At 39.4% G+C, this 15,672-nt stretch overlaps 1 protein-coding gene across 4 annotated transcripts in view; it reads left to right on the forward strand.

Moving 5' to 3' along the window:
* The window catches only part of TMEM117 (transmembrane protein 117), a 196,013-nt gene that overhangs the window by 14,374 nt on the left and 165,967 nt on the right, over positions 1–15,672 (forward strand). For 3 of the 4 annotated variants that reach the window (XM_085043582.1, XM_085043592.1, XM_085043601.1), the window contains one exon: positions 2,315–2,619. In XM_085043582.1, coding sequence (XP_084899708.1) covers positions 2,343–2,619 — 277 coding nt within the window. In that variant the 5' untranslated portion in view covers positions 2,315–2,342. Of the gene's footprint in view, positions 1–20; positions 383–2,314; positions 2,620–15,672 lie in introns of those variants that run through there. The other variant, XM_085043575.1, reaches the window with a different exon arrangement.

Below are 15,672 nucleotides of genomic sequence, written 5' to 3' on the forward strand. Positions count from 1 at the left end.
GGGTGCGTCGGGACCCTGCCGCAGCGGCGCCGCCCGCTGCCGCCGCGGCTGCGGCACTGCCGGTGCCGCTCGCCCGCGCCCGGGAGCGGAGCGGAGCGGAGAGGAGGAGCGCAGCCGCCGCCGCCGCAGCCGCTCCCTCCCCGAGGCGGCCGGGGGGCGGGACGCCGCGGCAGCCAGAGCCGCTGTCAGCGCCCGAGGGGCTGGGGGGCCCTGCCGGCCGCGGGCAGCCGCGGGGGGCAGCGGAGCGGAGCGGGGCCGCCCGCCGCCGACAGCCGCACCGCGGCGGGCGCCGAGCCGAGCCGAGCCGAGCCGAGCTGCAGCAGCAGCAGCAGCAGCAGCAGCAGCAGCAGCACCGCGCCCGCGGCGCCGGATCCCTGTGGCGGTGAGTGCAGCGGGCGGCCCGGGGCGGCGGCGCTGCGGGGGCCCGTGGCCCTGTACCCGGCGGGGCAAGGCGGCCGCAGCGGCCGCGCGGGGCAAGGCGGCCGGGGGTCGCTGGGTCTGCGCTGGGGGCGTGGGGAAATGGGTCCATTTAACAGGTTGCGATGGGCGTGTGGTCCGCGGCGCTCTTGGCACCCGCGGTTTTGGCGTTGAGGTACGTAGGAGCGGGATTTTTGCTAGCGATTTGGCACTACTGCTATTGCTAATATTGGCTTCTGATGCTATAAAACGCTTCCTAGGAAGCCTCGTCTTTCGGCTGGGTGTCTGGAAACTCTCGGGTATCCGGCAGCTGCAAAAAATACCAGGACATGTAGTTGTTTATCTCCAGCCCTGTTCGGGCTTTAAGATGGTTCATACACGTAAGGAAATACCAAAACTTTTCTAGCCGGTAACAGAAAGAAAGGAGAACAAGAAATAGGTTTGAGCATCCTTATGGCTCTAGAGGCAGCTTAATCTCCCCAGAGTGGTGTTTTCTTAGGCAACGACCCTTACTTTAAATCACTTTTTCCATAAAGTTTTTGAAGGACCGACACTTCCTTGTGCCTACTTTTTAACTCTGTAATGTGGTATTTTTTCCTTCTTCCTATGTAATTTATGCATAATAGAGCATTACTCCTTTCTGTTATTTATTGAATGCATTTTCTGAGTCTGCCGAGAGGTCCTCTTATGCTTTTTATTTAATAGGTACAGGATTCCTTGCAATTTTACGAATATAAATCGGATTATAGAGTTAAATAATTTTGGAGGGACTAACTAAAGGGAGACATTGAAATTCATGCCATTTCTAAGTTAACAAGTCCTAAGTTAGAAGTCCAAGCAGGGGTGAGTAATTGATCCAGGGGTTTAGGTATTTTGTGGGGTGGTTTTTGTTTGTTTGTTTTGTTTTTTGCTGCAGGGCATATGACATTTGCAAAAATTTGTCACTGTATCCTTCAAGGATCGTGCTTTAATAAACAAGCAATATTACTAGACACATTTTTTTCTTCCTACACTCTGTGTCGCTTGAATAATTGCGGTGTTCCACAACAAAAAGGCCTTGTATCTTTGTGCATACAAAGTGGTTCAGGAGGATGAAACAACTAATTGGTTGTGAATAAAAGAAAGAGAAATCAAATGGCAGATAAATGAAATGTTAACCATGCTCAGTTGCATTTTTCCATAGCAGCACTTAATAACTAGGCAGGTTTCAAAATACAATTTTTGTATTCATACCGAACAGTCTGTTTTCAGGGCTGTCTTATTTTATGTTTTTGAAAATATGCTTAGCTATAGGTGTACTCCCTGAAGTCAATGAAAAGATTTATACAGACTTGCCTGACTTGAAATAATTAAATCAAGAAACTTTTCCAACATATTCATCCTTCATATGAGCATAAGTTTCTGATGTTTCTGGGTTATATGCTTTTAAGCTTCCAGTAGAAGACCTCATTGGACTTATGGGCTGGTTCTCTCCTTCTCCTCCAAGGAGAAAGATTCCATTTAGGCTTAGCATGAACCTTTGTGAAATCTGTATTGTAGTTTTTGTGTGGAAAGGCGGCCTGTGTTTTGTGTAGCCTCCCATGTTCTTATATCCATTCCCTTCTTTTCATGCCCCATTATGGAGGAGACATGAAAGCAATAGCATATTTGAGACTAAAAATCCTGTGCTATAATGTGTATATGTTTTTACATTGGAATGGGGAGTAATTTCAGTTTTTCTATACCTGAATCTAACAATATATTTTGATTGAAACTTTCATTGCTAGTCAAGTCTAAAGTGTTAAAAATTACTGATGACAAGGTTGCAATGATTTGATTTTTGTAATGTGCAGGTCTCTCCTAAGCTCTGAGAGTTTGGGATATATATAACATTATGCATTTGTGTCTTTACATACAGGCTAAAACCAATTCTTCAGTATCTGAGGATGGATAAAGACTTCCGCTACTACTTCCAGCACCCGTGGTCTCGCTTAGTTGTGGCTTACTTAGTGATCTTCTTTAACTTCTTAATATTTGCTGAGGACCCAGTATCTCACAGCCAGACGGAAGCCAATGTTATTGTTGTTGGTAATTGTTTCTCCTTTGTAACAAATAAATACCCTGAAGGAGGAGGCTGGAGATTTTTGAAGGTGTTTCTGTGGCTGCTTGCCATTCTCACAGGACTGATAGCTGGAAAATTTCTCTTCCATCAGCGCTTATTTGGTAAGTTAAAAGATGCATCTGCTGACTTCCTGCTAATGGCTGACTTTTCCTTTTAGCTTTCTACTCAAGGAAATTCTGTAAGCTTTGCTATTAATCGCTTCTCCTGTTTGGAGCTGTGTAGAGCTCAGTACATCAAAGCTTACATCATCTTGGGAACTAATGCTGTGTCTACTTATGTGAGCATAATTCTCAAAAATTTCTGTCAAAAAAGGATAAAAATAGTGAAAGGTGAGATGTTGTAAATACTTGAGAGGTCAGTAATTTTCAATTTTTCCATGTTACAAAAATACTTCTTTGCACCTTCAGACCAATTTTTAAGTCTTATTATGTAACTTTCTCAGCAATTCAAAGAAAATGAATTCTTCCTTAGGGCGGCAACACTGGATGTCTTGTCAAAAGACATTTAAGTGCAAACAGAGGCTCTTGTTAGTATTAGCAGAGCTGTGCTGAAGAGCTCCTGTGTGAAAATGGGAATTCTAGAGAGGCAGGACCTGTCTCTGTCTTAGTACAAGAGCAAGTCAGTAAAATGGAAAGCCAGGACATGGAGAAAAACATGACCATAAATGCTTTTGTACACAAGGTATGATTTAACTGAGGAACATACCGCACATGGACTAACTGGAAAGAATGGAATGGCCCTGAATTAAATTCTGAGACTGAAAACTTAGTAAATACATAGAGATACAAAAAATATCCGCCGTCGTCTTAACTTATGCATAGAGAATGTTGCCTTGAGGGCTCAAGGCTGTCTATATGTTTCAGAGATAACAAGAAATCACCAGTAGAAAAGATTTCTTTTTGCCTGCCACTTGCACTGTTCTTTGAAACATCTGATTCTGGGTGTGTTGCTGCTGGTCTAGGTGGACAGCCCCCATATTATGCTGGTAGGATTGCAGGATGGATGGTTACTGGAACACCTCGAAGCACATGAGCAATAGGCCATTTCCTTAGTCTGTCTCTTTCTATTAAGATCAAGAGAGAGCTACTATTGTTTCAGTAAATCAAATGTAAAGCTGTTGTGTCGAGGAATCAACAAGCAAAGCCACATTAAGAGACTTTTAATACAGACTTCTCTTGAAACACTTACCCTGAAAACTAATTAAGCATCATGAAGACTATTCAGCTATTTTAACATAGTGTAATGGTAAATGTAAAATGTTTCCATAAAGAGGATATTTTACCTGGAACAAGAGCAATCACAGGAATGTTTTAAATTCTGGCTTCCCCAGCTGAGCAATGATTTTGTTAAACACAAGAAATTTAAGGAAAAGTGATGAAACCAATGATAAAATTAGAAAATTAGGCTGATAGTGAGAGGATTGAGAGGATAAAGGGAAGATTAGAGGGTGACTTGCTCAAATTTGAAGGACAGACCTTTCAGCTCAGCAAATGTAATGCAAGGTCCAGTGCTTGGAAGTGGCAAATAGCCAGCACTTTTTTTTTATCTCAAAGGCTAGACAATCAGTGGACCAAGTTTTTATAGGATATGACCTCATCAGGACATTAATTTTTCTTTTTGAGAACACATTTGTTTGACTACAGAGTAATTATCTTCTATCTAGGTAGGTTATTATGATAATTCCTTCTGGATTTGTAAGTGAATATTGTATGTAACAAACATAAATTTTAAAGTGGCTTTATTCAGTCTTACTGCCAAAAGGAGAAGGTCTGTCCAGCCTTCAGTGTCTGCTGATTTGTGCATTTGTGCAGTTGCTCGGAGAAACAGGATAGGGAACTTACCCATATTAACAGTACCCATCTTTTATTTCTGTAAAAATCATCACATCTGTGACCATACTGATGTTTGTGGCAGCACTAAGATGGGGTCAGCGTTGAGAGGAAGCTAACAGGCAAGAAATTCCTAACCCTGAAGGTAGTGCTGGCTTATGGATATTTGTGGTTGTGGTCTGGTCAACCAACATGGGTGTAGGTCCAATCTGATTTGAGGCTAGCTGCTACGCGTTTAGTGTCATTTGAGCTGATGTGGATCTGTCACAGCCTCACCCTCCCAATGCCAGCCACATCATTTTGGTGCCTCCCTCGAGCCAATGCTGCTGTTGATGTGACAGTGCAGCAAGCCAGCTCAGGCAGCCAATCTCATAGAAAACCAGTTGCTTCTGCTGTCATCTACAGCAGCTCCTTGAACTGATGTGATCACTTCAGTGCCAGTCCAGATGAAATGGCCAAGGACTGTGCAGCCAAGATAGCTGGGGACTGTGGCAGCTTTACCTTGTGTTGGCTCGAGTGCTGTGGGATTGCACCCACACGGTGTGTTGTGCCATTGCTTGTGATACACTGCGAGCAGATGGCAGGCAGTGTGACTGAGGAGCTGACTGTGCTGCTGACTGATGTGGCCACATGGCTGTAGACTAGCTAGGTGTGGATAGAGATTGCTTTGATGAGAATGTGGGTTTACAGCTTCAGTTATCTCTGTGTCTCCAGAAGATTTGCACAGCCCATGCTGAAATATTTTCAGCCAGTTATTTGCTACTATTTTTGTGTCTTCGCTGCCTAGAAATCCCTCCTTTTATCAAGACCCTCATCGGGTATGTCCTCTGGACCTTCTGGCAGCAAGCAGTTCATGAATTCACCATTTTATTGTTTTTAATTTCCCTAGTCTATTTTTCCAGGTAGCTGCTACTTTTGTAACTTTTCTTTCTATTTAACTTTTTTTTTTTTTAATGTATAATTGCTTGGGACCACTCTGGTTTTAAATCCTTGTTTATTTATTTAGCTTTTTTCTCTGCTAAACTCTGTTTGTAGAGCAAATTGTGACTGGTTGTTTCTTGTGGCCTGTGTATAACTTCTTCCAGTCAGGAAACCAAATAGCACCAGTCAATCTCCCCCTGTCAGATCTTGGCTCACAGCATAGGCTGCAAATTGAAAATGAAAAGGATTAGTCTGCACATCTCACTTTAAATGAAGAGGAAAGGATTTTCTTTCCCTATGCCCTTTCTGCTCTTTTGTCCCTTGTCTTCTGTATTTCTTGCTGCTGAGTTTGCATAGAAACTGGAAAAATAGTGTAGCCAAGACTGTGCCATAATACAGTTTACCATCTGTGACAGCCACTGTCTGATAGCTGTGACTGTCATGGACTAAATAAAACAAATAAGTTCAGGCATCTTATGTGTCTAAATATGGAAGGAGACAGGTGCTGGAAACCTTATTTAGGCTTCATTACTGAGTTTACTGAGAGATAAGGGAGTAGGTAAACTATATTGATGAGAAGTAGAGATCTTGACTAGAGGACATAGTGGGATGTCTTCTGTTGATAATATTTGCTGCAAGCTTTGAACAGTGTCATCTTCAGGGAATCCTTCAAGGCACTGCTCATGACTGAAAACGAGATTAGAAAACAATTACTTTTCTTGTTCTTGAGTCAAGAAATAGCTTGCTTCATTTGATAAACATCTCCCATGATAAGTATTTCCATGGGAAATAGGCCTTCTTTAGTACATTCTTTATATTGTCATGGCATGTAGTCAGAGCAAGTAGAATTTTAACATTATCTTTTGGTTGTTGTCCACTGTATTATTTTGATTCATCACTAAGCATATCTTCTATTTGGTTAGGTATTGTGTTCTGCAGTGCTTTCTGTTTTGCAATGGAAAATGACAGGTTGTAGATGAATATTGGAAGTCTGGGGAAATGAAAAATAAAGATATATACCCCTGGTTAGGTTTTTTTCCCCATATTTGAGGATTACTTGAGGCAAGGAAAAGAGGTAATTTCTTTGTGCTCACTTAGAGATTTCTTGATTAATTTTCTGGTTTATTAAAACCAGAGAGAGCTTACAAAGTAACCCATTTGATGACACTGTGCATTCAAAAAATGCATTTAAATCCTGACTTTAAAGAAATTCCTAAATAAGCTTTTGCCCACTTTTCATATTGCTCTGGGGCATTATATGGAAAATAACACTGTGTTTAAGGTGTAGAAAGTGTAAGTTTTAATTGGCACCTCCTCAGCATATGCACAGTTGCAGTTCTGCACTACAACTTCAGACCTAAATTCTGAGTTCATTGGGAGGTTTTTTGTCCCAAAATTCAGGCTATGCATATTTCAATAATATAGATAAACATGGTCTATCATGTAAATTTAAAATAATCTTCAATTTGAATAGGCTATGCATAAATGGGCAGTATACTTGGAAAAATAGTATCTTAATTTTTTCAGTCCAGCATTTTTACTTTGCCTAGTCTTTATGTGTACTAGTCCTTAGAATATGCTGCATATTAGATACATACGTTTTTAAAAATAACTTACTACAAAACATGCAAGTTTTTACCTGCCCATTTTTCTGATTCTAAGTGATTATAAAGATGTATTAAAATCTGGTTAAAAGCCTGATTTCAGAGACTGTATTTATTCAATTGCCAATGAGTGTGCTCAGATTTATACCTGTAAATTCCTTTCTAAATGGTGTAGATAGAAACTAAATACTTAATGGGTTATAAAAATTACAGAAAACAAGATATATAGAACTAAATCTGTACTTCTTAAAATGGAGGAATACAGCAATTAGAGCTGTTGAATAAATGTTGAATTTAATGGGTTGCTCTCTTACAAATGTTCACAGTATGCAGTTTGTTTAAAATTAAATTATAATCTGAGCTTCACAGACACTGGGGTAAATAAATAAAGCACTCATTATAGGAATTGCACTGAACTGTGGGTACACACAAATGTTGCAGATTTTTTAATGGACAGTAGTCCCATGCTGGGAGCAATTTCATGATAGATGGTTTCAAACAAAACACCCACTGAGGATATGTTGTCTGAAAACATTACTCTTTTTATCAAATGTCTTATCTGGAAGGCTCTAAAAGGTCTTGCAAACCTCTTAAAGAAGACTCTTCAGTGTCTGCTTTCATGTTGAAATTTAAAGAGTGTATCAACTGAAGGGTGAATGAAGACTGCGAGAGAAAATTAGGCAGACTGGGATTTAGTCAGGATGGTCATGCACTACTTAGGAAAAGTTAATGTTAGGTAACAGAATAAATTTATACCATATTATAATATGATTAATTAGTATCCTGCTATATTAGGGGTAGTGTTAGTATGAAATCTGGGCAGTGGTATTGCTGCTAGTGTTGGCATATCACTTTCAGAGTGGTGCTTGTGAAATAGCTAATGAACCAAATGTGATTTGTTTTGAAAAAGAAGCTTCCCATAGATTTGGTAAGACTTTTGCATGGTTATTTTGCAGCCAGATTGTTTCCCATTCTTGTTTGATAGTAGTGATAGGAACAGTTGTACCACCATCTGTAGAAACAAGTGATGTGTGTATGGCAATACTTGCATAAAATTCTAACCTGATTGATAGAACATATTCTTTTCTGTTGTCAGCTCTGTGTCTTACATTATAGTAAGGACTGTCACATAACACCCAGCAACTTGTTTCTGCTCTTTCTTTTCTATTGATGACTTCAGCCTAATAGAAAACAACCAGTGTAAAAAATACTGTCTTCAAGAGCCTGGTCAGTATTTTAATAACAATTACCACGTTAATGTTGTTGAAGGTATTCAAGGTCTACTGTGATTGCCTCACAGTCAATTCATCTCTTTTGTTCCAGTCAAATGTTGAAGAAATACAATAAAATAATTTTGGTCCTACAAAATGTGTGCCAAGGGGCCAGTCCAACAGTTTGCTAATAATAACACACAAATGACTGTGAGCAAGCATTTCTGAGAGCCAGAATCCTCCAAAAAGAAAAAAAAAAAAAGCAGCAACATAAAAAGAAGAAGCTCTCAGCCAGCCACTGAATGAGTTGCAGGCTCATCAGATTCCAGCTCTGGCAAGCTGACAGTAATTAAGATATCAGTTTAAAATAAACTTTACATCGTTTATGAGGGAGACCAGAAGTGACCTTTCAAATATAAATGAAAAGCATGTAAGTGACCTCCTAATTTCTTCTTTTACTCTTTTATTTCCAGATGAGCCATAACATCTCACTGCTTCCTCTTTTCACACTCAATGAGAAGACTGCTGTTGTCTGCACTTAGCCTTAGTTGTGGAATCAGTCTTTGGGTAGTAAATTATAGAGTTTAATTGGAGCGATATAGGCACTAGCTACAAAAAGATTATTCTCTTTTCAGTGAAAGCTTTGATTCTACTGGAGGTGCATATCCCACTCCCCAAGCAGTAGCATGAGAGTGCAAGAAGAGCTATGTGTGTCAGATTTTCCATAATGGGAAAGCTCTAGATAATATTTAGCATCCAGTGACTGAATACTAAAAATAAGTTCATTGCTACTTTGTATTGATGTGTCAAATCTGTGTTTTGATCTTTTTGACATAACTTTCGGATTTTTCTTTCCATTTGAAGCAGGGAGTGATTTTGGAATGATGCCTGCCACTTACAGGAATGATATTTCTCCATTCCCCCATTTCCAGAAATAGAAGTGAGCATATTCTTAGTAGATGCAGCCTGATGGGCATAGTGCAGGTGCAGCCTAGTGCAGGGGCAAATTTTGTGTATCCTCATCCCATACAAGGAGGAGATGGAGTGTAGCGGAACATCTTTGCTGGAGAGCCCCAAGAACATGATTTTCTTGGTCATGCTGTGTCCTTTTGAAGGTCCCCTTAGGCTCTCAGACTGGCATGAAAGTCCTTGACACACAAACCAACTCTCTTTGTGTGATTCTGCTGGGACCCCAAGCAGAACCCAGCCTGTGCACTCCCCAGTCTGTGTACTTGCCTTATAAATTTATATATTTTGAAAAATTTCTACAAATGAAAAAACTAACATTCTGGGCCTTAAACGACTTTGAATATGCTCTCAGGGTTTAAGAAGTATTTAACAAATAGTGAGTATGGTTTATACATTTCTTATAGATATTTTACATACGGCAAAAAGAAAAAGAATTTGTAAATGTACTTACTAACCAGGGTGACTTTCCAGGAGGAGGAACTGTGACACAGGGAGGGCAGAAATACAGGGTTTCTAAATGTAATTGCTGAGACATATGAGGCACATGCCCTAATTTCAGATGCTGGAAACCAGAATTTTCTGCTTTCTTTTTCTCTTTTCCTCAGAAGGGGCAGTGCCCCTTTCCTCATTGGGTAACTCTTGCCAGGGGATGGCAGGAACAGCAGATACTTTCCTGCTTTGAGGATTCCACTCTCCCTGGTGCCTTCATGTGGGAAAGGAGTCTCTCAGGAGCAGACTGGACATCTGAGTAGAGGTAGCAGCAGAGCCTTGAATTCATCTTTCACCTGCAACACTGGGGTATCATCTTTCGAAGTGGCCAGCTGCTTAGGGCTTTTGAGGCTCACTTGTGCACATGCTAAATAATGTTTTCTATTTCTGGGACACTGATGCAATGTCTGTCTACTATGAAGCACACTTTCATTTAATAATAAAGCAAAGAAAAACTTAAATCTGTACAAGATTCAGGTAAAGTCAAACATGCTAAACATATAATGAAAAAAAAGAATTAGGGCAGTAAGGGAATAAAGAGATGAGGCAAGATTCAGAAAAACATTTCTAGAGAGTCACAGCAGCAACAATACCTCATTTTAGCTTACTTGAGTAAAAGGCCTAAAAATTGAGAGATCACAGTTTTAATTAACAAAACCCCACAAATATTCTAGCTCTTTTGCTAATCTTTGCTCATACATGTAAGTGTCAAAAAATATGGATCTTAATTCACACCTGACATTGTAATGTGCTAGAGGTGTAGAAAAGGAAGGAGGAACTAAAAGCTAGTATTTTATGTGGAACTTCTGTGGAGTTCCTGACATGGGGAATTCAGGGCTTAGCACAACATTCAATTTTGTGTCACATTCATACAGCAAGCAAAAAAAGTCTTTGCAAACAGTTTTCTCCATGGCTACCACTTTTCTTCATGTTATCCTTGAGAGGGACCAGCTGGAATTACTTTGAAGAGGTTTGGGGCTTATATCCCATGAGCCTTGTCTCTGTGGCAGACAAAGGTGGAGCAATCTTTATCTAAATTAGAGGTCACATCTGTATGACTTGTCTAAGTTCAGAGAGTAAAGCAGGACTGCTACTCTCTTGGGGATGTCTACAGATTTCCATCTCTTAGGCTGCAGATAAAAAGCAAACTTCTCTTGAGACTTTTTCTAATTGCCTTGCTAGGGCACAGACCAGAGCACATGCAGGGGTCTCTGCAAAGGTACTGCAAAGAGCTGACCCAGGCAGTCTATGTGTACCCAGAGGTTATGAGAATGCCACTCTGGGTATCCAACTAAATCAGAACTTGATTGAGGCTCATATGAATTTGTGTATAAAAGACGATGATGGTGTTAGGTGTATGATTGGACTCAATTATCATAAAGGTCTTTTCCAGCCTGATTCTTTGATTCTGTGATTCCTAATTTTACAAAACATGGGGTTTGTTAGCTCCACCACAATTTCCATGCCTCACCTTCCAGCAAAACTAACTAGAGCCCTGTTTAGATGGGATTTTGATTTATCAGAAAACGAGTGATAACGGATCTGTTATTTTCATGCTGTGATAATGGCTATAGCGGACGAGCTCCAGCTGTTTGATAGCAGGGGTGGCTGCTGCAATTACACTCCATGTAAACAACTGACCAGAACCACAGTTATTGGGGGAAAATCAGCTTTTAGCAGCAATTCAGACAGAAATAATTATCTTTTAACAGAGGAGCACCTTCTAGTGGTCTCGAGTGAACATGGCAGCTAGTTAAACAGTTCTTTAAAATAAGGAGAGGTAAATATGATAGATAAAGAGTAGCAATGCATATTTCTGTACACTATTTTTATGATTAACATAATTCCTTTAAAAACAAAGGGAAAAAAATCCAAGCCTGAGTAGAGAAAGCATAGAGTAGAAAAAACATTTTTCAATTACAGTATTTCCTGCTCCCCCCCTCCTCCCTGCTGGCCAACTAGTTTATTAGCTTTTTATACAGTTACTGGGAAATAGTATTTTTGTATGTTCTACTTGTAACCTACCCACCCTTTGGCTTTCTTAGTAATGAAAATTTATATTCATTATACACCAGCTCCAAAGGAAATTTGCCACAGAAATGTTCAGTTTCACTGATTATTAGCAAAGTTTCTCCATCCAGAATATTTCTAGTAAATATGTATTTTTGCAATATAGTATTTGTTCTGCTTACTTTTGCAAATATCATAGTATCAAATTATTTAAAATTAAATTTTTCCTAAGTTACTACTAAATATAGTGGCTGTGATGGGTTTAGTCTAGTCTGCGGTCTCTTTCAATTTGTATGTACTAGATAATCCTTTTTGGACACAATTGTATAGTGTACTTAATACAAATGAATGATGTGCTATTTCTAGAAAGGTAAATTAATAAGCAATGCTTAATACTGTGTCATTGCAGGATATTTGTGCATTAGTGGAAGCTAACTGTATGAAACAAATTCATACTTAGATTTTCATGACATTTCTCTGAATTTTGCAATTGTGTGAAAAAATGTCAAGTACAAATATTCAGATTTTCAGGTGATTAAAACAAGACATAACTATTCACTTTCTGACTCTATAAACACTATAAGCATATTCCTGAGTTATCAAAGTAGGGAACTTCACCTTTTTTTTTCTGAAGAAATTTGTCAGCATTTGGAAACTTCAGCCCAAAGATTAAATAAGTCTTCCAAACATTTTAACCCATGAAAGCTAATTTTGTATCATTTGCTTTGGTGGTGCCATTATAAAATAGGTTTGTTGAAATAGCTAGTAATTTGGCATTCTCCATCCCATGCTAGGAGGGCAAAGGGGTGGTAAGACAACTAGGAACTTGCAGCAAAAGTAATGGAGTTTTGAGGTTGTCAGCCACTTCTGTAACTGCAGCAACAATATTCTGCAAAATATTGCAAGTGCTGCACAGTTGCTTGTTAGGAGTACAACTGCCTAACCTTAAGACTGGTTCCAGTGTGGCAGAATAATAATCAGCTTTCCTGTGTAGTATCTATGCAGCTTGCAGCACATACTAGTTCTGACAGAGGACTGCATTAACTGGTTTTATCCCTTTTTGGTGTTCAGACGAGTGTTGATCTGAATGCATATACAGATGCCAGTTGAGAAGTATAGAGCTTATGAAACGCCAGTTGAGAAGTATAGAGCTTATGAAACACCAGTTTTCACTAAGTCTAGAAAGGCTCAGGTTGACATGTACACCCCTGTACACCACTGTGGGCTAAAGAGTGTCTTTTTTTGTCACTGGAATGTGTTTCCTCTCTGTCCCACAAAACCAATTCTCCACTTGTACCTTGCACTGGAAACACAGACATGCTCAGTAACCCCTGGGCTCCTTGTTTGTCCACTGTGAGAAATAGTCACAGTCTCCATAAGAGACAGCAGAGTTGCAAATATTTATTGAAGACAAAAAGTAAACCCCGTGCTTAATCTGCTTTGTTTTCTGACTCAAAAATATTTATAAATATTTATTTTAAAGGGCTGTGTAGCAGATACATTGTAAGCAATTCTATTTACTATTAAAACTGAGCTTGTAAATTGGCTTGAGGAGAAAAGAACAAACAGTACAGAAAAAAACCTGATTATTTTGACAAGTTGTTGCAGACTATCATAAACTGGTATTGAAGGACAGAGGTTTTAGCACTGCCCTTCAGAGTTCAGCATCAGCATTATACAGGCTATGTTTCTTTTATCTGCTATGAAGTTTGGATTCCAAAGAATTCAAAGAAGGAAAATGTAGTTTCTGGAGGCATGACATATATGGTGATAAAATATTGTAGCTCTAAAATTAAAAAAAAAAGGAGGATTGTGAAATTGCTTTTATAGGTCTGGCAGTTAAAAAACCCCCAGGTTTCTTAAAAATGTTAAAATTTCTAAAAGAATAAAGAGTGCAAAAACATGATTAATACTTCTGTGCCCTTTAACCAACTTTGCTTTCATTATGCAGTGAAGCCATTTAAAGAGAGAATTATTTTTTTCATATTAATTTTGTAACCTGAGACAGAGTCATGTTGAATTAAAAAATCTTCACCTCAGGGACAAATGCGTTAGCATTTTCTGTTGCTAACGCAGGGTTTTCAGTTACTTCTGCACTAAAAAATGTTCTAAAACATTACAGGAAATCAATATCTATTTTTACAAGTTTCCTTTTATCTGCATCAGCATGATTGTGTAAACCTGAAATAATAACATCAGCAATAGTAAAGTCTAAAATTAAAATTATATGCTAAATCACTATAATGGAAATTGTGAGATGCAGAAAAATTCAGAATTAAGCCTGCCTACACACTAATTCTGGCATAGCTTTAAGTCTTCCCGCAGTATCTGCATTTTACAAATCTTCTGAATCAGAAGCCTGAAGTATTGCTTCTAGATAATAGTAGGGACATTAATGTAAAGCAGAGATGTGGTGCCTTCAGGAGCCCCCCTGCAACATTTGATACGCTGGCAGATGGCACTGACCATCACCACCCTGCTCTTGGTTGCCTTTGGGTAAACCATTAAGAAAAGCAAATGTCAGCTCCTTCCTTGCAGCAGCTAAAGTCCACCCTCCTGTTCTTGTTTTGGTATTAAAAGATGAATGTGTGTTCTTTTGAGCAATTCTATTCTTTCTGCTTTGAGAAATAGCAAAATGTCTTTAAAGGCTATGTGACATTTCTAAAATGGCATTTGTTTCTCTAAGGAAGGCAGAGTGCTATGCATTTCACCTGTATGCACTCACCTTCTGTCTCTAGTTCAGATCAGATCCTTGAGACCACCAAAATCAGGTAAGACAGGCTGCACAAGAAGCCCAGTGGAAAGACATCTGGCTACAGACATCAGTCTTCTGACCAGTGTTGGCTGAACTGGTAGGAAACTGGAGATCCTGGGTTGCCATTGTCTTAACACACAATGTTTTGTGTGAGGACATCAGTTTTCTAGCTGGGTCAGTAGCTGAGACCTTGACTGTTACCTTTTGTGACATTAGGCTGCATTTCACCTTAGACTGCAAAAGCTGAGAACTGCAGTGCTCCCTGATTAAGGTTCACCTTTCCCAGCTGGAGGAAGCCCCATCTATGCTGAGTCATGTGAAGTGGAGGGGACCAAGCTGGTAAGTGCCAAGTTGGGAGAAGTCCTGAAAAGACAGCTTGGGAGGGCTGTAGATTTGATAGGTCCCTGCATGAGGCCAGCACATCCCATCATCTCTGATTGCAGGCTCCAGGCAGAGCACAGGAAGACTTGGCTGCTCAGAGTCTTGGATGTTTCTCTAAAGCAGGAGCAGAGAAGCTACGTTTCTTTACAGGGCAGATGGTGGACTTAGTCATATCACCTGCCTCTGCTGTGGTTCCTCCAGCTGTAGAATCAGTCTAAGCATATTTTTTCTTCTGCCTAAGGAGATTTGACTTCCACAGAGGAAAGCAATGTACAATGGTGTAGTATTTTAATAGCATTGTGGTATTGTTTGTTATAGTTTTTTACCAAGTGAGATGGTTCTGAGTCATGGCAAAGAAAAACTGATATCAGAACACATTCATTTATGTATATCGAAGAGAAAGCCAAACTTTTAGGAACATCTGAGCATTTTTATTTAAAAAAAGTAAGCTCCTGTCTTAATCAGTAAACATTTCAGGTAGTTTCTCTGTGAGATGAAAGTATTATAAAGGCAAATAGAGAATATAAAGATTGCTTTCCTTAGCAACTTTGGGAAATTTGTAGCAAAATTTCTTTCTTCAACTTAGAGACTTCTAGTTTAACGATTTTTGCTTACAAAACAATGCTGAATTTTCAATAGTAAATGAGAAAGCTGTTTCTCTGACAACTGCTGATCAGGTACATAAAAGGTCAAATCTTTCAGGCCATGGTCTATCTTGTGTTCATTAAATGTATTATGAAGATATTAGAATATCTAGATAAGGTATACAAAAGCTCCCTAGACCTTGCAATCAGTTCGTAGGCTAATACATTATTACAATATACAATAATGTGTTCAAACTCATAATAGTTAGGTATGTAACTGGATACTGTGACCTCAGATTTAATCCAAACAAAGATCTATGAGAAACCAATATGCCAACTTACTTGTCATAGTAGAAGATGTTGACTTTGGCTCTTAGCTGGTTAGTTTATTGTTCACTTAT

Source organism: Lichenostomus cassidix, chromosome 1Aa, assembly GCF_008360975.1.
Source record: "Lichenostomus cassidix isolate B80296 chromosome 1Aa, HeHo_3.0, whole genome shotgun sequence".
Lineage (NCBI taxonomy): Eukaryota > Metazoa > Chordata > Aves > Passeriformes > Meliphagidae > Lichenostomus > Lichenostomus cassidix.